At 35.8% G+C, this 22,260-nt stretch overlaps 5 protein-coding genes across 6 annotated transcripts; 2 read left to right on the forward strand and 3 right to left on the reverse strand.

Moving 5' to 3' along the window:
- The first annotated feature begins 1,006 nt into the window (after positions 1-1,006).
- LOC110736056 (NADPH-dependent aldehyde reductase 1, chloroplastic-like) lies at positions 1,007-3,581 on the forward strand. Its single transcript, XM_021916206.1, has 4 exons — positions 1,007-1,739; positions 2,263-2,639; positions 2,825-3,183; positions 3,280-3,581. Exons 1-4 carry the CDS (start codon positions 1,479-1,481, stop codon positions 3,300-3,302), a joined length of 1,020 nt encoding a protein of 339 aa, XP_021771898.1. The 5' UTR covers positions 1,007-1,478; the 3' UTR covers positions 3,303-3,581.
- A 1,396-nt stretch (positions 3,582-4,977) lies between these two features.
- LOC110736931 (NADPH-dependent aldehyde reductase 1, chloroplastic-like) lies at positions 4,978-7,190 on the forward strand. The gene is made up of 4 exons (XM_021917269.1): positions 4,978-5,234; positions 5,348-5,724; positions 6,488-6,846; positions 6,938-7,190. The coding sequence occupies exons 1-4, from the start codon at positions 5,112-5,114 to the stop codon at positions 6,958-6,960; spliced, it is 882 nt and encodes a 293-aa protein (XP_021772961.1). The 5' UTR covers positions 4,978-5,111; the 3' UTR covers positions 6,961-7,190.
- A 153-nt stretch (positions 7,191-7,343) lies between these two features.
- On the reverse strand, positions 7,344-11,258 carry LOC110736930 (mevalonate kinase-like). The gene is made up of 5 exons (XM_021917268.1): positions 10,878-11,258; positions 9,655-9,892; positions 9,248-9,501; positions 7,948-8,361; positions 7,344-7,777 (listed from the first exon to the last, which is right to left on the reverse strand). The coding sequence occupies exons 1-5, from the start codon at positions 11,011-11,013 to the stop codon at positions 7,653-7,655; spliced, it is 1,167 nt and encodes a 388-aa protein (XP_021772960.1). The 5' UTR covers positions 11,014-11,258; the 3' UTR covers positions 7,344-7,652.
- A 1,341-nt stretch (positions 11,259-12,599) lies between these two features.
- LOC110736932 (amidase 1-like) lies at positions 12,600-17,121 on the reverse strand. 2 transcript variants are annotated; one of them, XM_021917272.1, is made up of 9 exons: positions 16,847-17,121; positions 16,352-16,504; positions 14,793-14,890; positions 14,536-14,661; positions 14,017-14,199; positions 13,663-13,810; positions 13,355-13,523; positions 13,051-13,185; positions 12,600-12,944 (listed from the first exon to the last, which is right to left on the reverse strand). In XM_021917272.1, exons 1-9 carry the CDS (start codon positions 16,948-16,950, stop codon positions 12,783-12,785), a joined length of 1,278 nt encoding a protein of 425 aa, XP_021772964.1. In that variant the 5' UTR covers positions 16,951-17,121; the 3' UTR covers positions 12,600-12,782. The 2 variants fall into 2 exon arrangements, with proteins under 2 accessions (XP_021772964.1, XP_021772963.1); XM_021917271.1 differs by having other exon boundaries at positions 14,766-14,890; positions 16,847-17,120.
- A 974-nt stretch (positions 17,122-18,095) lies between these two features.
- Positions 18,096-22,095, reverse strand: LOC110736935. The gene is made up of 6 exons (XM_021917275.1): positions 20,868-22,095; positions 20,594-20,694; positions 19,323-19,402; positions 19,040-19,214; positions 18,727-18,788; positions 18,096-18,592 (listed from the first exon to the last, which is right to left on the reverse strand). The coding sequence occupies exons 1-6, from the start codon at positions 21,001-21,003 to the stop codon at positions 18,481-18,483; spliced, it is 666 nt and encodes a 221-aa protein (XP_021772967.1). The 5' UTR covers positions 21,004-22,095; the 3' UTR covers positions 18,096-18,480.
- Between the last annotated feature and the right edge of the window lie 165 nt (positions 22,096-22,260).

Below are 22,260 nucleotides of genomic sequence, written 5' to 3' on the forward strand. Positions count from 1 at the left end.
ATACTACGAGTATAAGAAATCCAAAAAAATATTCTAAACACAAATAAAATTTCGTATAAATTTTAATGTTGCGTAGATTATAATCCACGAATTAAATTATTTTAATGAAAAAAATAAAGTAAAAATAAAGGAAAAGATAAATTTATTAATTCAATACTATGAGTATAAGAAATCCAAAAAAAATATACTAAACACAAATAAAATTTCATACCAATACAAAACCCCATCAAGCAAATTTTGTGTTAGTTTTAGAACATCAATGTCCGGGTAATTTTTAAAATCTTATGTTTAAATTTATATTTATAATTATTAGTTACATTGTATTTATTTTGGATACTTAACGATTATTTGTTTACGTAATGACATACGATTAGATGTTGTATACTTAATATATGGATGACTTTGGTTATTTTTGGAGATGATGAAAAAATTCCAATGCATAGATTTGATTTTATATCACAACAATTTTTCATTTGTTGTTAAATATATTGATTTATTTTATATAAATGTAAAGATTTAATTTATATCAATTTCAGTTTGGCTGACATTTCAATGAATAATGATTTAGGATTTAAATTATTAAAAATTTATCATTTCACATTAAAGATTTTATATAACGGAAAAAATATCATATTTACAATTTATTTATATTTAATAAATTCATTATAAATTATAGTAAAAAAAATAAATACGTAGTATTAAACTTTTGTAATTTTGTCTGAAATTATTAAATACAATAAATCAAATAATTAAAAATCTTAGATGAAAAAATCGTATATCGCGCGCACGGGTTTTCATCTAGTGTATAATCTATAATTAAAAGTGGTGTTAGATTAATATTGGTTAACGAGTAGTGCATAGTGCTCATAGTGCATTGATCAATATATGCGTTTTGGTTTTGAAGTGTGTTATTAGGATTTGATTATATCTTCTAAAATTCTATCTTAATCTAATTTGAGGTTGAGGTATATGCATTTTTACTCTAGAATCTTTAGGCTTCAACTATATATGTTTTTAAAATTCTTTTGATTAACAAGTTGCACATATTTTATATGTTAACTAGATCGGGCAAAAACGGATACACAATGCCATTATACACTCGGATACACAATGCTTACTATACACTCGGATCATAAACCAAGCGCCGAAGATAGATAGAGAGTAAAAGCGATGGATGTGAAAGGGAAAAAAAAAAGTTCCACAAACAACATACCCTAAAAACATGGAAATGAAAGTAGCTAGAAATCCATAAATGGAAAACAAAGTCCCGTTTGAATAGACGTGTCCTAAGGCAACGATCACCACGACACACGTAATTCTCATTACCATAACACGTACTTTCCTAATTTGCATCCCCAAATTCTCTCTCTTATTACATTTCTATTCCCATGCAAACTAACATCATGTATAAATTAAAAGCTAGAAGCTTTTTAATTTCATGTATATCAAAGCTAAATTAAATTATAAGCTAAGTTTTTATGTTATTGCGTGGAGTGGTGTTATCTAGGGTGTTAGTAGGAGCAACCACAAGTAGTGTGTTTTCAAGAAGTAGCACATTATATCGGATCACCGGAAGTGGTGGTAGTAGACGGCAAGGGCAGTTGAACAACGTAAGAATGGCGTCGGGTGGCGATAAGTTTCCGGCTCAAAGGCAGCAGACCCAGCCTGGGAAGGAACATACCATGGATCCTATTCCTGAGGCTCTTCGCCAAGATTATAGGGCCGCTAACAAGCTTCAGGTATAACTAGTTACTCTGTTCGGATTTAGTTGTCATACACGTTGTTACAGTTTTAGTTTAAATTATACCGACAACGACATGATTTGTTTGGTTTAATGTTTTTAAGTCTTCTATGGATGTTATTTTTTCTCATAGTTAGTGGTCTTGTGAGTTGTGGATGTACAAACACACCCTCCTAGAGTTTTAGTCTAAGCATATATTTTATATCTTTTTCTGCATGTGCTTGTGAATTTCTTACACATAAATTGTTTTTTGTAAGTGAAATTAGTTTTGATCCTTTTCATGTCAAGAAGAAATTAATTATATTTATTCAAAACACCGACGCTACATAAATTACTCCTCCTTGTCTTCAAATAAAAGTCTCATTTTTCTTATATTTTTTTGTCTTGACTTGTATTAAAGTCGTGTCATTTTACCTTTCATGTTTTTATTGACTTTTAAAAAATTGATTAAACCCCAAATTAAAGTTTCACTTTTAACAAATTACAATGAATTCACATACAATTTCACCTTCTGATGGCAGGGGAAAGTGGCCTTGGTGACAGGAGGAGACTCAGGAATAGGAAGAGCAGTGTGCCAATGCTTTGCATTGGAGGGTGCAACCGTGGCTTTCACTTACGTCAAGGGCCGAGAAGACAAGGATGCTCACGACACCCTTCAAATGATCAAGAAACACAAGAGCTCTGATGCCAAGGACCCTATCGCGATCCCAGCAGATTTGGGGTACGACGAGAACTGCAAGAGGGTCGTCGATGAGGTAGTGAATGCATTCGGGCATATTGATGTCTTGATCAATAATTGTGCTGAGCAGTATGAGTGTACTACTGTGGAGGACATTGATGAACCTAGGCTTGAGAGGGTGTTCAGGACTAACATTTTCTCTTACTTTTTTATGACAAGGTAGAACGAATTGAATTACATTCTAATTTTGTATAGTAATACAAGTACTACATCCGTTTTAAATTATTTGTAATGATTTGACATAAAGTGTGTGTGAGTAGAAAGTGTCTAATCGTAATATGAAACGGAGGTAGTATATAAAATGTGCCATGTCTGTGACTTTGGGTTTTTCTCATGTTGTATAGGCATGCACTGAAGCATATGAAGGAAGGAGCTAGCATCATCAACACTACATCAGTGAATGCATACAAGGGCAACGCTACGTTGCTAGACTACACCTCTACCAAAGGTGCAATTGTGGCATTCACCCGAGGCCTAGCTTTGCAGCTTGTGGGGAAGGGCATTCGTGTCAACGGGGTTGCTCCCGGACCTATTTGGACACCACTGATCCCGGCCTCCTTCAAGGAAGACAAGGTCAAAAGCTTCGGTATTCAAGTGCCTATGGATAGGGCAGGGCAACCTAGTGAGGTTGCGCCTTCATATGTTTTCCTTGCTTGCAATGGTGACTCCTCTTACATTACTGGACAGGTCCTCCATCCTAATGGTGAGAAACGTAACCACCTGTTTTCGATTTCGGTTATTTTTGTGATGTTAACTTGGTTTGGGCTAATGTATGATCATATTTGTTTCATGTGTGCAGGCGGTGTTATTGTGAATGCTTGAATGGTGTTTGCTATGTGTACTGTTTTTTGGATTTCGGGGATGTTAACAGACAATGCCTTTTTTGGATTTCGGGGATGTTAACAGACAATGCAGTATAATAGAAGGTCTTAAGCAGTAGTAGTTTCAAAAAGCGCACGTATGGTAAAATAACCAGTGATACATGGTTTCTTCTTGTTGGTGTATCTTCCTAACTAAGTACCATAATAGTACATTATAATGACATTAATAATATGTAAGATTCTTGATGGACAGATGGTTGATGTAACAAACATTTCTTCTTAATCTGTGTTATTATGCTGAATTATCCTCTATAATGCTCAAAGTATAAACTAAGGAAGTTAAATTAAAGCAACCAGTTTTGTTGTAATAACCTGCAAAAATACTAAGATGAATATGTTTGTTTCCCAGGCCATACCTGTATTACCCATCTGACATTCAAGTACTCAGTTTTGATTGCCGAAATCTATGTCCATACTTGAATTTTAAGCACTCTGTTAGAAATCTAATTTATAAGCTGTAAATTTCAAGGACTATTTTAGAAAATTAAGTTATAAGCTATTACTGTTTACCAAACCGGCCGTGCAATGATAAAAAACAGTATCGAATAACATAATAGATTTACCAGGAAACCAAATACTAAGTTGAAGCGGAATGATCTCCATATAAAATAAATCAAATGCGTTCAGAAACTTGTAGGTGTTACCTTAACATTTCAAACACCTTATAGTCTTATACTCCAAAAAATAAAAAAAACATATTATGTTCTAACGAATCCAACATCCCAAAGGACTAAGGCTTTGTTGTTGTTGTTGTATTCTAACAAATTCAACGCATTTATTTGTTGTTGTTGTATTCTAACAAATTCAACGCATTAAAAGGGTGTGAGCACGAGCAACATAGTATACAGGGCAAAAAAGTTGGCAACACCTTACTACTAAAGACTTGTACTTTGTGACAGACTTTCTGAGTAAAGAAGTTCATTCAAGCAACAAAGAGCAAAACTATCTAGTTGTATGCCTCAGTTAATACCCGGCCACAGTGGCCAAGAACCTAACCTCATGATACAATCCAACATGACAAAATTCTCAACTTTTGATAGTAATGACTGTTGTATTAATCACAGTATTAAACGGAGATATTATTCTCGTATATCTTGAAAGATGACCAAGAAGTGAAAGGAAAACACATAACTTGGCTTGCTTCGCATAAGCGAAACAAGAACAAGGAGAGAACACGACACCATGCGATCCCATCAATCTAATCTATTCATTTACTTTTACCCTTTCGCTTAAGCGATTCTAGTTATTACATTATTAGTTCAAACTACCTTCACAATTTATTCACTTTACCCTTTCTCTTTAGCAATTCTAGTTGTTACATTATTAGTTCAAACTACTACATTGACCTAATTATTAATTTTAGACAAAGGGATTATTTATGATTCCCGGAAAGCGGTGATAGGAGGTGAGAAGTCTCTCAAGAAAACTCTGGAAGGTCATTCACAGGTGAGAGCCAAATCCCTCTTACAGGCTCACAGCATACATCATCTAAATCTGAAGTTGCACTTCAGCTAACAGACGTGTCCAGTGGCAGTAATCTGCATGACACATATATTCACCAAGTCCTCTGCACGTTGCAGTACTATCCCTTCCTCAGATAAACATCACTACACCAGTCCACTACAAATAAACAAAGAGCCTCACCTAAGAAGTTCAATCCAATTCCACAATCAAGAGTACTGTCTTTTGCGTTTTAGTACCGTCTTCTAGTTTTCCTACTTTGGTAAAAAGAAGCTTTTACAAAGAAAAAATGGCAACCAACGGGAGGAATTTCCCGGCACAGAGACAAGAGACTCAGCCCGGGAAGCAGCATGTCATGAATCCTGTCCCTGAAACTGGTCACCCCGAGTACAAGCCTGCCAATAAGCTCCAGGTAGATAATTGGAAATATACTCCCTCAATCCGAAATTAATTATTACATGACTCTTAATCTCTCATAACAGTCTTATCATATGTCTGATTTCAGCTAACTGTGTGTGATGGCAGGGGAAAGTGGCTCTGGTGACAGGGGGAGACTCAGGGATAGGGAAGGCAGTGTGCCACTGCTTTGCGCAGGAGGGCGCAACCATAGCATTTACATACATCAAGGGCCGTGAGGACAAGGATGCTAGGGACACCCTTCAACTTATAAAGAGTGCTAAGGGCTCTGGAGCTAAGGAACCCATAGCGATCGCAGCAGATTTGGGGTATGATGAGAGCTGCAAAAGGGTGGTTGATGAGGTGGTTAACGCCTTTGGGCGCATAGATATCCTGGTCAATAATTGTGCTGAACAGTATGAGCGCACAACTATTGAGGAGGTTGATGAGCAGAAGCTTGAGAGGGTGTTCAGGACTAATATCTACTCCTATTTCTTTGTCACAAGGTGAGCACTTAAATTATACAAACTACTACTAATAAAGCTCTCACAGTGGATAATAACTTCACTAATATTGTGGAAAACCATCTATTGTAACTCCACTTCACAGCACATAAGCTACTCCAGGCTCACAGAGATAATTTCACTCATTGTTTCAAAAAACATATTATTAATTTTAAGAATATCAAACAGGTAACTATAGTGTGACCTTAGATATATTCCCTTTTTTGGGTTCTTTTAAGAATAATAAATTAAGAATTAATTTTGCTTTATATATATATATATATATATATATATATATATATATATATATATATATATATATATATATTTTATTTTTTTAAAAAAAAAAATATTCTGTTTTATGGCTTTTTTGCTCTATCTGTTGACCCTGCTTTATTTTGATGTCAGCTTCTGTGAAATGATTACTTCAGAAGTTGATTAGTACATATTGAAGAAAGTTAACCAAATATGACTTTTCATGTAAATCGAGAAAACAATGCTACTACTTAGTACCATTCATATTGGTTTTCTATTGCCTTCACTGCAGCTTGATTATTACTTGTGGAAACTGTTAAAACATAGGAATATGAGTTAAACATAAAGGAGTACAATAAAAACAGAAAATTATGCCTTTTTCCTATGGTCATTCATGTTTCATTTGGGATAAAATAGATGGTATGACAATTTAAGTAGCAGAAATTAAAATTTGGCCACTGCCAAATCTGCCATGAGTATCGACGTTTTATTTTCATGTACATATGTATAGGCATGCCCTGAAGCATATGCAACAAGGGTCCAGCATCATCAATACAACATCAGTTCTTGCATATAAAGGGAGTCCAACATTGCTGGACTACACCTCTACCAAAGGAGCAATTGTGGCCTTCACCAGGGGCCTAGCACTCCAGCTTGTGGAGAAGGGCATTCGTGTCAATGAGATAGCCCCAGGCCCTATATGGACTCCCCTGATTCCGGCCTCATTTAAGGAGGAAGAGATTGAGAGCTTTGGTTCAGAGGTACCCATGAAGAGGGCAGGGCAGCCTAGTGAGGTTGCGCCTTCCTATGTGTTCCTTGCTTGCAATGCAGATTCCTCTTACATTACAGGGCAAACCATCCATCCTAATGGTATAGTCATCAACATTTCTTCAGAATTTGAGGTCAAGTATTAATTGATTTGCATTGTAATCAGGTCGTATTTTTCATCCTCTTTGTGCAGGTGGTGTTATTGTGAACGGCTAAAAACGTGAATAATGAAACATGGTTTCTGGTGTGAGGTAGATAGAACTTTCAAGAGTGCATCTATGGTCCAGTTAATGACTTAGTGCTCTGTTTTACTTTAGTTTTTTTCCTTTAACGTTGTGTGTTTTCAAGAGGGTGATATACCTTCTTAAACTGTGTACCAACAAAGTACATTATGGTAATAAAAGCTTATGTTTCATCTATCAATAAAACTTTCATTCCCACAAAATATAACATATTGTTTTCCAAGTAAATGTTGTTTAAGCTTATTGTCCATAATTTAGCAACAATTGTTTAGACATTTTAGGGCCTCATGCAACATGTATTTGGGACAAAATAACTTGTACATATGGAATTTAAGCATTGCACCACTCAAATGAAACTAAAAAATAAACAAATTTGATGGTGTTCCAACACCACATAACAATTCTTTCCACGATAAAATTGAAGGGCTGAAAACAACGATAATTTTACATCTTCAAGTTAAGTTTTTGATACCTACATCGAGATTCTCAAATTTAAAGGATCAAAGAGAATTTCGATGCAATGAAATAAAAAATGAGCATGGCAGCTACAATAATGGAATTAATGTACAACATATGGTACAGTGAGAAAAAATGACTTAGATTGCTACAATCAGAATCATTCAACAACAATGTTAAGACTCACAATGGCTCCTGAGAATGAACTGCTCAATTTTGGGCATTATCATCGAAGCAAACCTCCAAGCCATTGCCACCAATTCCAGCGATGAAGCATTGGAAGCCACAGGATTCTAACTCAGCAACCACTTTATCCACCACAATGCTAGACAGAACTGAATTATATGGGTCAAGGAAAAGGACATCTAATTCTGTATAGAAATTAATTGTAAGGGTAACCATCCCTACCATGAAATCGACTTAATTAGAGTGGCATTTCATCACTATAAAAGTTATGTGTAAGTATAAATGATAATCACGACATTATAATATTTAAAAAGGATACTCGTTGGCAACAGTGTCAATACACAGCCTCCGCCACCAGCTCCAGTTAGCTTGGAACGTAGCTTGTATTTAAGCGTTGTATGTAGAACTGTCTCTATTGTAGTATGGCTCACTCCCATACACTGAAGCAATCCTTGGTTCATCTCCATTAATTCTTCCACCTTTTCTTCCTTTTCAGTGGCTGCAATGTCATCAAGAGCCGGTGTTTGTATGATATCAGACAAATCCTTGCTGATAGAGTCAACAGCTTTAAAAACAGAAGCCATTGCCTCAGGGTGGCGCAGTGTCCTTTCTGACACACCAGCAACTAGTGCTTTTGTGTTTCTCCCTACCTTAGTATTTGTAATTAGCATCTTTAATGGTGTATTCGCCTTGAGCCTTGTGATTTCACCTGACCTGAACTGTATCATATTTCCTGCATAACATATCACTGGATGTTCAGTCATCTCCACAGACTCAGAGTGCATGCTTATAATGCACAAAACAGGCCATAGCATGTATTAGTAATAGACTACCCATATAAGGATACCTCACACCTTTGTCAAAAATGTTGGTCTATAAGACGCAATCTTATACTTCATAGAACATAAAAATAACATAACATCAAGAGCCAGTCTTTGGTAAGATAGTATTACAGTAACTTATTATGAGACATCAAAAGGTAAAAGATAAGTCATCATTATTACTCCTATAAGACAAATTTAAGAACAAAGAATAATAACATCAAGAGAAAATTACCTCAATGCCTCTTGATAGAAATTTGTGTGGCATCAATATTAAAGTTACTTAGTTACCCCATAGCCTCTAACATGACATCTTATTTTCAGGTAGGGTTAGGGGGGCAGGTATAAATGGCCTTATTTTATTCCTACAATTCATGCCCAAGTAACTATAAATCCAATAAATAAAAGTGCTAAATTCTTTCAACAAAAACACATAATTCTAACACTGAAGCAACAACTACAGATAAGATAAAGGTATCACCAATTTACATTCTTGTAATCGCACTGCAGTTGGGCATTGGCTCATTGCCAAGAAAATGAAAAGCTTTTGTAGCATTTCATATATTTTAGGTCAGTCTGCCAACACTACACGAGTTATCTCCAAATTCACAAACCAAATGTGATGATGACATAACTACGTCCAGACAATGACATTTGGAGAAAGCTTTGTTTCAAACCTAAGGACTGTTCTTCAACCCCTTCCCCAAAAGAGAGTGACAACAAGAATGATCCAATAGAAAGAAATATAAAGAAGCATAAGATTGGCATTGCAAGAATCCACTGAACAGGATGACATACCATAGGTGCTTACTGTATTGTCAATGCCAGATGGTCTTCCGTGAATTATCTTTTCACCTTCAAAAGCCCATTTGTTTACCAGGTCAAGCTCGCTATTTCTCAAAGCTACCCAACCTTGCTGACTATAGTCAAGCTCACAAGATTCTGACAATGCAAGAAGGGCACCTGAAAGCGCTACACAGAATGCAGCAGATGAACCCAAGCCTGCACCTAGAGGAAGTTCAGATGTCACAGTCACTGTTGCAGGTTTGTACCTAAAATACAAATATAAATTGAAAATTCAGCCACTGGTATGCTCAACATAACTAAATGTAGAGTAAAAACAGCACAACAATATTGATTGCATCTAAGAATGCAGCTTCCTTCAGCAACATGATTAAAGGAGTAAGAGACAATATCACACATACCCTTGGGTGTTGGTGTATAGCCACATAAAGGCCAACACTCCAGAAGCCAATGCTATCTTTGCCTCTGGAATATTTTGTCCTTCATAGAGTGGTTCCATTGACTTAAGGGTTCCTGATGAGCAAGATAAGGGTGTTGAAGGTGAAGGGATGTCAAAACCTGGAAGTACTTCTTTGATTTTTCCTATTGGCCAGGAAAACTCTAGTTCCATGTCCTTGAGCTCAAGCTTAAGCGTATCACCTATGTATGTGCAAAATCAGGACAGCTAAATAAAATTAAAAAAAAAAAAAAAAAATGCCCTTCAATATCGATGTATTGACAACAATTTGAACATAAGGCACTAGCAACAACTGGAAGGCAAAGTTTTTGTCACAAAAGCTCTTTGGCAGTTCATTACCCAAAAAAACCAATGAAAGAGAATTATTTTTACGGAGTATTCTTTTTATAATGATGAAGGTTCGAATGTTTTTGAACTGCTCAAAAGTCCAAGGATGAAATCGATAAGGCATTACAAACATTGCAAAAAGACGAATAGAAATCAGTTCAATACCACCTAGCATATGGCAATTCATATACAAGCCACCACCAAGGGAGTTGATGCTAGACCATCAATTCCCTTGATCGGAATCATAATTCCTTGGATTTTCAAATTGAGAGACATTAGTTTTAATTTGTCTCATTATGATAATAAATTCAGCCCTTGATCATGTGTATTATCAGAATTTCTTCAATGTCTCAACAGCATTCCAATTTTGGGCATGCCATATAGGCATAAGGCATATAGCTAGTTAGTAATCAATGATAACGAACGAGCCCTTAGTTTCACAGTTTTTCCATCGCTATTAAGCGAAAATCACTTGAAAACAAATCACTCCAAAGCTATCCTTTCACATAATTACACTTTCCAACAACCATTTTAACTTAGAAATTATCTAGTTACAAATTCACCAAAATCCATCATTAAAGCTAACTTCCAAATTCTCAAAACCCTACTCATTAATCAAAAAATAATTAAATCATTACAATGAGCAATTGACCATTACAATCACACTAATCTTAATCCAACTACCCAAATACACATTATCCAAGAACTAATTGACCCAATTCAAAAAACACAAACTTGATCAGAATCAAACAAAAAGAAGCACATTTTATGTCATAAGTACAGAATTGAAATCATGAATAAGCAGAAATCAAAAAGAGGAGAGAAAGAAGAAAATGTTACCGTGGGAAAAGAGAATAGAGACGGAAGTGTAGAGATTGATGGAGGCGGCGACGGCGGTGGATCCGTGAACGACGGCGTGTTCTCCGGCGAGGATGATTTTTCCGGGAGCTCTAGCTCTGACCTCCATTTTACCCATCTCTTTCACTCTAATTTAGAGAGAGAGAGAGGGGTGTGTCAAGGAAATGGTTGTTGGGAGTCGTTTTTTGTGCTAACTATATACAAGTATACAAAATATTTCCCACGAGGATTATTTGTATTGGGGAGAGAGGGTCTCGATTCTCGAGTGTGTCGTAAGGCTCTGTTTAATTCAATTTATTATGATCGTAATTGGATTACTCTGTTAGTCTTCAAATGAAATTGAATTGAATAATATGATGGAGATATTTTGTTGATTAAAGTTGGATGTTAAAAAAATAGTGGGGGTTTGATTGATTAAATGTAATAAAAATATTGTAGGATTTGGTGATTAAAATAGGAATACATAGACGAATAAAAGTGAAATGAGACTTTAATTTAAAGACATAGTTTTTTTTGTTTTCTTGTAAAAAAAATTGAGTTTTTGGTGAAATGAGACTTTTATTTGAATATGAATGGAGTAGTCGTAAATTCGTAATCTATATTATTTCTAAATTTATGTTATCCGATTAGATTTAACTTTAAAGTGTATATGTTGTATCTTATTTGATACTAGGAAAATTATGAGAAACTTATTATGGATTTAAGTTTGGATTTGGTAGGATATTTGTTTAGTCTAAGATTGCCTACCTAGTAAAGTTATTTCAACTTGCTGCCTAATATTGTAACTCAATTTCTTTGATAAAATAGTACATAAATATTAAATAAGATGTTTTAGATGTCATGATATATTTAGTAATCTAATTTACAAATCTCACACGTTGATAAATCAAAACAAATCCAAAATATCGAAGTGATAATGGACATCTTTTCATAATTGGCGAGCCAACCACGCTTCACGGCCCTTCTCCTCGTGCACCACGAGTTAACATCAAGTGGGACCCACGTCCTGTTTGTGGGTTCTGCAAATGTTTACGTTTGGGTTTTGACTTTTGACTCCAAATGTCATAAAATTCATATGGGCCGTGCGGCCCATGTCCTTTTACTTCCAAAAAAAAAAAAAAAAAAAAAACAAAACTATATTCGAAGTATTTTCGAACTAGTTGTGCGACTATGTGAGTCCTCTTTTTTGACCAATAAGTAAAACAGTAAAACTTAAGAAGGAGAAACAAACATTCAGTTCCGTGACTATACTGACCAAGGAATTTGGTAAAAGTCGAAAGAACTTTACAAAACAAATGAAAATAAAATGGTGGATTTTCACGAATTAAAGAAAGTTGGTTTTTATATACATCCGAGTACACATGTAGATAGGTGCAACAAAGGGGCTATATTTTGCTCATTTGATATTTCTTTCTGATTTTAAATATTTTGAAATGTGGTTCCCCAAACAAAAAAAAGCAGGAAAATACCTATTAATACAGGCATACAGCCAGATGCATATAAGAAAATTTCAGGGTTGTTGGTGTACTAACAAATGAAAATCAGGAACAATTGTTCAGAGAAACCTAAACTCAACAAGGCAAGAACATGAATCTACTCAGACCACACATTATCGATCCATTTATGATACAAACTACAAAGAACTACATAGCTATATATGTTAATTTTGAGTTGTCTTGTGCATCAGAAATTGAGACGGAAACAATCATGGAAATGAGACATTCAATGGTATTGCCAACTCTAGTTTAGACAATGGAATCAATACCCTCTAAAGAGTTCACTATTAGCCATTTCAAAAACATTTTGGCAAAGACTGACCATGATGTACATAATGAAGATGTTGAGAAAAGGACATTATACATCAAAATTCCCAAATCAAACTAGGATTCACAGGTTCGAATTTACAGTAGCATCGATATTTAACATATGTTCCTTCAGAGTTTCACAAAGAGTCTCCACGAGATTGAGTAGGAACATATCTGAACCGTGCTTAGCCAACAGAGATACAGACACAGGAAGACCGTCATATAATCCTAATGGTATACTTACCTGCAAAAGAAAGGGATATTTTAGTCATAAAAAAGGGAAGTTAGAGGAGACAAACAAATGAATGAAGCTTTGATGCCTTGTCTTTGCTTGTGATAGAGGTAGAAACCTGACAAAATCCGGATACTCCGGCAATGGAGAGTAAGCTAAAAGCTCTAGCTCGGAAAGTTTCTAATGTAGACGGCTGAGTCTGCAATTTTGGTGGCGGACCAGGAACAGTTGGGATTGCAAGGATACCAGCATCCTACAGATAGAGTACAAATCAAAGGAGAAAAAGGAAATAGTGAACTAGTGGAGAACCAGAATATGATGAGGAGCTAAAGCATACACCAATATATTGGCAAAAATTGAAGTTTGAGGTAGAGCTACTAAAATGAAGGATGGAATTATTGATAACTAGTCATAGAGATTACCCCCAGGAGAGAAGTAAGTGCCATTCGCAATTCAGTCTTGATAGAGTGGCAAATGTCGATTTTGTCATCATTAGAGAACACGGCTTCCCAAATTCGCTCCTTTAGTCCTGGCCCCAAATTTGGTTTAATGGAAGAGACCCATTTGCCATGATTAATCTTGAACTCATGCCTACACTTTCATAGAAATTGAATAAAAAGTCGGCCACTGAAAAAGTATGATTATATGGCAGGATAATGGTAACATACTGCAATCAACTACTCCATACTTGATAAAATTAGTACTGGACCAATTTACTAGCTAGTTGTACCTTTGTAGTATTCGCATGGCACTTGAAAGGGCTACCAAAGATGGTATGCTGTATTCTTTTGTATCACCACCTTGGCCCATGAAATGCTTCAGACTAGAAACATTTTCCTCTACATAGTCCCCAAGGTCCATATATTTCAATACCTGACCTGAAATAATGGTTAAAGAAGTTCAAACAATTTGTTTACTACTGAAGTTTTGCTCATTGATGTAGAAACAATAATTCCTACTGACATGAGATCAGATGGCTAGCTTTTGCATAGCATGCATGCAGTTTAATAGAAGGAACTAAATACCGAAAAAAAAAAAAGCTGAACCTAATATGCAACTTCGTACAAAGAACCAGACGACTAACCTCCAAAAATTTTCTCCACGGACTTCACTAGAATTTGTTTTACTCTATCAATTGGGATGTTTAGAAGCTTGAAGCAATCTTCAGCGATTATAACTGGACTAGGGCTCACAAGATGTGGATCAAGGGGCGGAAGTAACACATTTCCTACTCTCTTCAAGATTGATGGATCCCGTGCAAACCATCCTGAGATATAGCTAAATTTTCAATGAACGTGATGTAATTCAACACTCATGTAACTGCAGTATCTGATGAATGATGATTGCAGTATCTGATGAGTGATGATTACAAATATAAACATGCTTTTCAGAAAGTATAGGTATCGCCATATTAGACATCATATTGAAGATTGAATCTATTGATGTAGTTCATATACCGTAGTTGATAAGAGTATAGAAAGAGTTTTCAACTTTGCATTTTGGCATCTTGTACTACTCACTACCACATTATTAAACCTTTCCTTTCAAGAGTCTATAGTGCAAATTGCATTTTGCATGACTTATCACATAATCGAGTCTTTACCAACTGTATCAAAACTCTGTGCCATAGGAACAACACCATCAACAGAGACAACCCCATGTGAAGGCCGAATTCCATAGATTTTACAGAATGCTGCTGGGACTCTTACACTTCCTCCAGTGTCAGTACCTAAAGAGGTGAAAGAATTACAGATTAATGGTCACCGACTTGTAATAAGTCATAGCACTTTTAAAAGGCAATTGTATTATTTTGAAAAGAGAACTTTGACAAACCCAAAGAAAGATCTACAATGTTTGCACCAACTGCAACAGCAGAACCACTAGAAGATCCTCCAGGAATACGATCTGCTGCACATGGGTTCTTAGGGGTACCATAATGTATGTTTTCTCCATTTATGCTGTCAAGGAAATTGGCAATGAATTGTTTAGCATTTAATCATATATATCTTGTAGATAATGATAAAGGAAAGAAGGCAGGCTATTGAAACTCATCATAGGATCTTTGAGGCTCTGACACTAAACGTCCATTAAAAGGTAAATGTACATGGACTGTATAATTGCTTTGCATACACATGTATTTATGGGATCGCTATACTTAATTTCCATGGACTGTATAATGCCTTTGCATACACATGTATTTATGGGATCGCTTGTAATGAACTGATTTTCTATCTTAATATTTCAGAATTGACAATGCAAGTAAATAAAGTTTAAAGGTTGAATATTGATTGAAAATGGCAAGGTTTACACAAGATAAATTAATAGCTTGAGGCTATCACTTCCAAAATAGCTTGAGGCTATTACTCTCTATCATTGGCTTGAGGCCATGACTCTCTAAGGTTTCCCTTGAACACAAATTTCTGCCTCCCTCCTCACAATCTCTCTTCCATTTTTATATTTACATTCTCCATCCCTAGGATGATTCTAGACTGAGCATTTGTCTCATGTGCACAGGTGGCATCTCCTACTTCATTGCATATTTTCCCTTATGTACTACATTTGATAACTAACATACTAAACTACACATAATACCCCTCCCCTAAGTCGGTTCATTACATTGCTATACTCTATTGCAGTCAAAGATAATATCCATCTCAAATGAATCTCATTTGAATAAATGAAAGAAATGAATCCCAAAAGTATCATCAAGTTATGACTTGAAAAAGAAATGAATCCTACAAGTATCATCAAGTTATGACTTGAAAAGCACCAAAGAACCAGTGGACAAAGATTGATTGCATAAAATGAAAATTATTCAGTTAGGATTATACTAGAACTGCAAGGCCTGTTTTTACAAGTTTTTAGGAAAAGTGGCATACTTTTTCAGAATGGAAAGAATGCAAACCATTTCCGAAATTTTAGCCCCAAAAGGCTCCCAAAATGTTCGAGAATGATTTCTTTGGCTTATGGACAAAACCGTAAACTATCATGGCAGTAATGAGTTTTCCGGTGGCATGCTCATTGTAAATAATTAGCTCAAGTTTGAATTCTGCTGAAAGTTCAGCTCTTTACGTAACCAGGATGATTGCAAATAAATTTGTTATACCATCACACTTCATCAGAGAGAATACAATCCACTAGCCAATGATTCAATTAAACAACAGACAGACCGGAAAATCTATATTCAACCATACATGTTCACAGGAAAGACATTTAACAATCACATAAGCCAAGAATTAGGGAAAAGTTCTCTTCTAAAGTATATCCAATTGAAATAATTCCACATACTAGGCTTTCTTAAATCAGTTTAATCAAATGCTGTTAACATATACAACCTCACAATGAATTACATATAAAAAACCATTTGCTTGATCAGATAGATTATAATCATCGCGACTCAAAAATCGAAAAAAACTAACCTGTAAGCCATTTCATCCATGATTGTTTTACCAACACAAGTAGCACCAGCCCTTAAAAGAGCCAAAACAGCAGGAGCAGTGGAATTGGCTTTTGTATGAGTTCTTGCCCAATCAGGATTCCCAAACCCAGTTACTAACCCTTCCATATCAAATCTGCCCTTCCAAAACATAAACTTTATCTTAAATTAAGCTATAAATTGAAAATGGTAGCAAACAACAAACATTTTATACAATCAAATGTGCTCAACTTTTGGGCACATTAAAAAAATTGGGTTTGATTCCAAGAAAATTAACAAATGGGAACTTACAATTGCAAATTCACAAGTTACAACAAACATAGTCTTTAATGAATTGCAATTAAAATCATCAGATGGAATTGATATAAATTTATGAAACAAAGACCAAAATTTTCAGTAATCAAATTGAACATGGGTAAAAAGAAATTAATCATCAAAAAAATAGGAGGATAGAGGATTGAAATTGAAGTTTACTGACATATCTTTAACAGCAAAAGTGAGACCAGATAAAGGAAGGTCCCCAGAAGAAGAAGATGGAGGTAGTGTGAACTTTTCCATGAAAGCTCCATTGTCAGACTCCATCTTTCTCGCTCTCTTTCTGGGAAGAACTGGATAGTGCACTCAGGCAATCAAGTCAAATTGGCTGATGTAGTGATGTACCACAAAAGGATATACTCGTATGAATCAGTGGAAGAATCAGAAAGATTGTGTAGATTATGTGCACTTATGTACTTCGCAATTGAGATAGGCAGGTCGAGCTCAAGTCCGCCACTTGTATGGTTAAATCTTAAATGAATATCGGTCGTGCCGCCGCGCCTATTAGTTATTGAAAGCTTGAGAAAGTAAAAAAAAGTTTATATATACCTGTGGGTGTACATGTGATTACCTCTATTTGCATTCAGGTGTATATAAAAGGTGTTAGAGAAAGACAATTACATCACTTATAAACCAGTTAGTAACCTTATAGGAGTTCATCCTTTATTTATAAATTATAAAGTGGTTTATTAGCGCTTGCACTCATATAGCCATACAGCCATACGTGAGTTATTTATGGGATTTCAAACATGCACTCATCTAAAAGACATTTATTTTATGTGTACAAACAAGTAATGAGGATCTCCAATCAAAAGGGGAAAAAAGTATTAAAAAAAAAAACAAAAAACAAAGCATGTATGTACGATACGTTCTAGGAAATGAAATTATATTGTCAAACTTAGAAAATTTTACAATACTTTCTATGTTCAACCAAACAATCACTAAGATGATAAGATATCTTTCTAGAATGCAAACTAAGGAGTATAAGAATTGATGACACGAGACATATAAGTAGGACATGCTCATTCATTCATAATTAATAGTCATGTTTAGTGTAATTTCAATTAGTACAATAACTAAAACCAAACAAATTTTCCACATCAGATATACAGTAATACAGACTACATATGCATCTTCGATGGTAAATACGCATCTTGGATGGTATGTATATACTTTGTTTAACATCCAAATTGCATAGTACTTGTATCTGGTAAGCCCGAATATTGTGGTAGGATTACAGAGTAATACTACGGATTACAGAGTAATACTCGTAAACTACTTCTAAGGAAAGAGAAACGGATGATGAGCGGAAGGCAAAGCAGGAAGAATGGCCAAAGTAATCAAAACCTCAAAGGCTGATATTACATAGTTTCTACACTGAACAATTTGCATCAAGTACACAAAATGCAGAGTTTGGAAGCAAAAGATAACCATCAACTATATAATCATGTGGGCGAAAACCCAAAGTTCATCATCATATAATCATACAATAATACAAACTAACCAATTAAACTGCACAAAAGCTTGAATGAATTAATCTAGTTGTACAAGAAGCTGACAAGTATTTTTGCATCACATAAAAGCAAGAAAACTGGTCCGAGTTACATAGAATAGATCGGTGCTATCATTGATTATCATCAAAAAAATATAGGTATGGAGCTATTTGCTCACGCTCCATGCTAGTTTGTTCATCATCCTCCGTGGTTTCCTCAGGCTTCTTCCAACCTAAACACTTTCGATAAGCTCTATCATAGGCCTGAACAGTTAGACCTGAGGCGAGAAATAACTCCAGTTCATTTACAAACCGCTTAGTTCTAGCCGTAAGGAAAGGCATTGCAGCATCAGCAACCAATATCCTAAGTTCTTCTTGCTTTGATGCGGGGAATGTGTTTTTCCTTTGGGGTGATAGCTGAACATATGCATGGTAATGGCAAAACTACATTAACTAATCTATGCAGTAGTATCTTAGCAATAAGCCAATAAATCTGAAATATGCACCATGATCAGCTTATAAGAAAATTATCAAAGATTGCTGAAGGTTACCTTCTTGAAAATGACTGAATCACCCCGAGTATGTGATGCATTATGATTTCAACATCCTCTTCCTACAAAAAAATTGCCAATTGGATAGCTTATAGCTTCATGCAAGTTCACAGATAGTATTTACAACAGCACAGAAAAAAGAAAAATAAAAAACAGGAAACTTGAGTTAAAACTTACACGTGACATAATTACTTGTATTTTTTTAATTTTCCTTGTAATGTTCAGAGATAGAAAATAAACAAGAAAATACTAATTATATTCAGATTCCAGCACAACTAGGAACCAATGAATAAGAAATAGAAAGTGAGGCTACCTGTGTCAGAGCTTGTAACTCCCTTTTCAACCATTTTTCAAGCCAGCTATTGGGCTGAAGATACTTGTGTGACTTCCAATAGCGCTCCACTTTAAATGCATCACTTAAAAGACCTGATTCTGGTTCGGTGTAGTAACACTGTAGTCTATACTTGTGATCCTTTGAAAAGAAGGCACTGCATAGGCATCGAGGAACTAGAATAAATTAAGATGAATAGCATATAGCTTCTTTCAAAGTGTCAGATACATTAGCAATCCAATATAATGCAACCTGTCTCAAATACCTATTACCATTATTTTGGTCAATATAATGCCGTTGAAATGTACTTCCATCATATCCATAGATGATAGAAATATTTTCGGTCTGTAAAATTAATAAATTAAAAATGATCAGCAGAACTGAAAATTTAGTAAAGACTGACTAATGAAATAATAGGTGCAGATTACACAAATATCACTTAAATGTCTAGAGTCAAATTATAAAACCATATGAGTTATATGACAACTTCAGAGCACACCATTATGATAAACTCTTTGTAAGAAGTGTTCCCTGAAACACATAAAATAGGAGTGGAAATCATATAAGAGACTCCATTCCACAACTTCTATTACTAATTGCCATTATCAAAAACATCTTCACACAGGTCATTCAGTATTGGTGTCCTGCTGACATGGACATTGGACACTGGACAGGTTACCGATCAGGAACTCAGGTTTTATACAACTCGACCTCCCTAGATCTCATCAATGGTGGGATCCAAACTTACTGTTCTTGTATCAGAACCAAATAGTTTGTAATTGGTATGTAAACCAACTCACTCATCACTCTTTACACATAAATTGTTGTCAATCTTGTTGTTGATACAAGTGTATTGCACCAACTATGTTTTAAGGGGTATTTAGTATTCCCTTCATCCCACTTATACAAGCCAAATTTCTATTAAGGGATGTTCCAACTCCCAAAAAGAAGGCAAGTAAAGTATACTTTGTATATTTTCCCATATTACTACTCTTTTTTTATGATTTGATCTATGCTATCATAATAAGATGTCTATCCTCAATAATTGTAAGTACATAATATCAGGAACCATTTCAATAAAATTCCTCAAAAATGACCTCTAACCAAATGTGTCCTATTCAGTGGGATGGAGGAAGTAACATATACTCGCATTCAATATGGAAAGTAAAACCTGAGATAAACTCATACTATTCTTCGCAACAAACTAACAATCACCACCGCTATATCACAACCTTCTAATAGAATAAAACCCCAAAAAAAACACTAACACCCACAAAACGTAGCAGCCCCAAAATTTAAAAATAGAATCCCAAAGTATCCCAAAATGTCGCTCAATGTACGTCATGTAACTGATTACAAGCAACTCAACATCAAAGTAGCCATGAACTTCTATTCATCGATTCGAACCCGAACAGGTTTCTACAGTGATTGGGTTGATCTTCAGTGCAGAATTACTCAATTAAATAATTTTCCTTCTTTATCAAAGAAATAAAAACTAATCAAAGAAGAATTTTAATAAAGAAGGTGAATAAGGACCTTGCATAAAGGGCACTTAATGGAGGATGGTTGGCGAAATGAAGAAGACCTGCTTGAAACTACTTGAGTCCAACGAATTATGCAATTGTAACAAAATTTGTCTGCAAATTCGCAAATAAATTAATACCCATTAGCTTAACTTAATTACCCATTAAGCATAACAAATTCAATTGAATAAAAAATAGATTTTTTTTGCAAAATAATTGATTGAAATTTGCCGGTAATTAAACCCGACGAAATTATGCAGAATTTGAGAAAGAGAGAAAAAGCATACGGAAGCAGCGATCCAAATAGGAGTCTTGAGTAATGAGTCCGAGGCAGATGGGACATGGATTCGGATTCGGGTTCGGGTTGGAGGTAGAGGAACTGGGTCCTTCTTCGTCGTCTTTGTTGGGTTCTTCCTGCATCATCTCTTTGCGATGGGAAATAATTGGAAGGTGGAAGCGTCCAACAGTCCAACTTCAATAGCATCTCCAAAGTCTTAATAATCGCAAAGGATATTTAATGGAAAATGATAAAGGATAAATTGGTAAAAATAATCCAACTTTTATTCGTTTACTCAAAATAATCCCAACTTTGGATTATTTTTAAATAATCCGAAATTTGGAGGTCATTCGCTCAAAATGGTCCCAACCGATTACCCAACCTGTTATAACAGGTTTAGGTGACACGTGTCACCACGTGATTAGTTGAAAAAAAAAACCCTTAAGAAACTAATTAAAAAAAAAAAAGACAACCCCAGCCACCAACCACCCTCCCTGCCACCACCCATCGGCCCTTTCTCCATCTCACCACCCCCGCCACAACAGACCCCCCTCCCCACGCCGGCGACGCTCTTCCCCCTACCCCCGTTCGTCGCCTCGTCAATCCTTCCCCCTAAACCACCACCGCAAAACCCCAATCCCCACCCCGAAATCTTAAAAAAAAAAACCCTCCGCCCCAGTCGCTGCTCCCCGACCCTCGGAACCCTAACGACTAGGAGTTTCAAGGGTGGGGGAGTGGCAGCTGGGGTTTATACGGTGGGGGAGGGGGTTTTTAATGAGATATCGGGACGGGGGTTTTGCGGTGGTGGTTTAGGGACAATCGGAGGTAGGGGAGAGGGCGTCCTCGGCAGCATGGGGAAGGGAATTTGGGTGCGGCGTCGGGTGGGGGTGGGGGGACTAGGCTGGCTAGGCTGGGTGGGAGGAATGCCAAAAACGTGGGTGGTAGTTGGGGTTGCGTGGGTGGGGCTGGTTTTTTTTTTTTTAAGTTTTCCTTTTTTATATTTATTTTAATATTTCAACAAATCATATGGTGACACGTGTCATTTAAATCCAAAAAAGAAATACCTCTTTAACAGGTTACCAGTCACTTTTTTTTTATAATCAACAGGTTACCGGTCACTTGGGACCATTTTAAGAGAATGACCACCAAAGTTCTTGGGATTATTTTGAGCGAACGGGCAAAAATTGGAATTATTTTTACCAATTTTTCCAATGCTAAATGAAGCTTTTAGGACGACATTTACTAAGATTAAGATTTTTTTAAAAAAAACGGTAAGGTTAGATGCTTAATTGGGCAGAAAGCTCCTATCACAGGACACTTGACTAGCAATGTCGAGGGGTAAGGGGAGGTGATTTGTTCATGGTGAGGCTTGAACCTTGCACTCCAAGGATGCAAGGCGACCC

Source organism: Chenopodium quinoa, unplaced genomic scaffold, assembly GCF_001683475.1.
Source record: "Chenopodium quinoa cultivar QQ74 unplaced genomic scaffold, ASM168347v1, whole genome shotgun sequence".
NCBI lineage: Eukaryota > Viridiplantae > Streptophyta > Magnoliopsida > Caryophyllales > Amaranthaceae > Chenopodium > Chenopodium quinoa.

Bases quoted from the DNA above. Each gene is read 5' to 3' on its own strand.
- LOC110736056 (XM_021916206.1), top strand. From the start codon at position 1,479: ATGTTATTGCGTGGAGTGGTGTTATCTAGGGTGTTAGTAGGAGCAACC. The intron at 2,640-2,824 runs GTAGAACGAATT...CATGTTGTATAG, and splicing joins TCTTACTTTTTTATGACAAG to GCATGCACTGAAGCATATGA. The intron at 3,184-3,279 runs GTGAGAAACGTA...TCATGTGTGCAG, and splicing joins ACAGGTCCTCCATCCTAATG to GCGGTGTTATTGTGAATGCT.
- LOC110736931 (XM_021917269.1), top strand. From the start codon at position 5,112: ATGGCAACCAACGGGAGGAATTTCCCGGCACAGAGACAAGAGACTCAG. The intron at 5,725-6,487 runs GTGAGCACTTAA...ACATATGTATAG, and splicing joins TCCTATTTCTTTGTCACAAG to GCATGCCCTGAAGCATATGC. The intron at 6,847-6,937 runs GTATAGTCATCA...CTCTTTGTGCAG, and splicing joins GCAAACCATCCATCCTAATG to GTGGTGTTATTGTGAACGGC.
- LOC110736930 (XM_021917268.1), bottom strand. From the start codon at position 11,013: ATGGGTAAAATGGAGGTCAGAGCTAGAGCTCCCGGAAAAATCATCCTC. The intron at 9,893-10,877 runs GTAACATTTTCT...GCACATACATAG, and splicing joins CTCTATTCTCTTTTCCCACG to GTGATACGCTTAAGCTTGAG. The intron at 7,778-7,947 runs GTATCCTTTTTA...CATATAATTCAG, and splicing joins ATTGACACTGTTGCCAACGA to TTCTGTCTAGCATTGTGGTG.
- LOC110736932 (XM_021917271.1), bottom strand. From the start codon at position 16,950: ATGGAGTCTGACAATGGAGCTTTCATGGAAAAGTTCACACTACCTCCA. The intron at 13,186-13,354 runs GTAATCTCTATG...CTCTATCTGTAG, and splicing joins CACTTACTTCTCTCCTGGGG to GATGCTGGTATCCTTGCAAT. The intron at 12,945-13,050 runs GTTTCTACCTCT...TTTCTTTTGCAG, and splicing joins GAGTATCCGGATTTTGTCAG to GTAAGTATACCATTAGGATT.
- LOC110736935 (XM_021917275.1), bottom strand. From the start codon at position 21,003: ATGATGCAGGAAGAACCCAACAAAGACGACGAAGAAGGACCCAGTTCC. The intron at 19,403-20,593 runs GTCCTTATTCAC...TTAATTTTACAG, and splicing joins TTAAGTGCCCTTTATGCAAG to ACCGAAAATATTTCTATCAT. The intron at 19,215-19,322 runs GTATTTGAGACA...ATGCCTATGCAG, and splicing joins GACCAAAATAATGGTAATAG to TGCCTTCTTTTCAAAGGATC.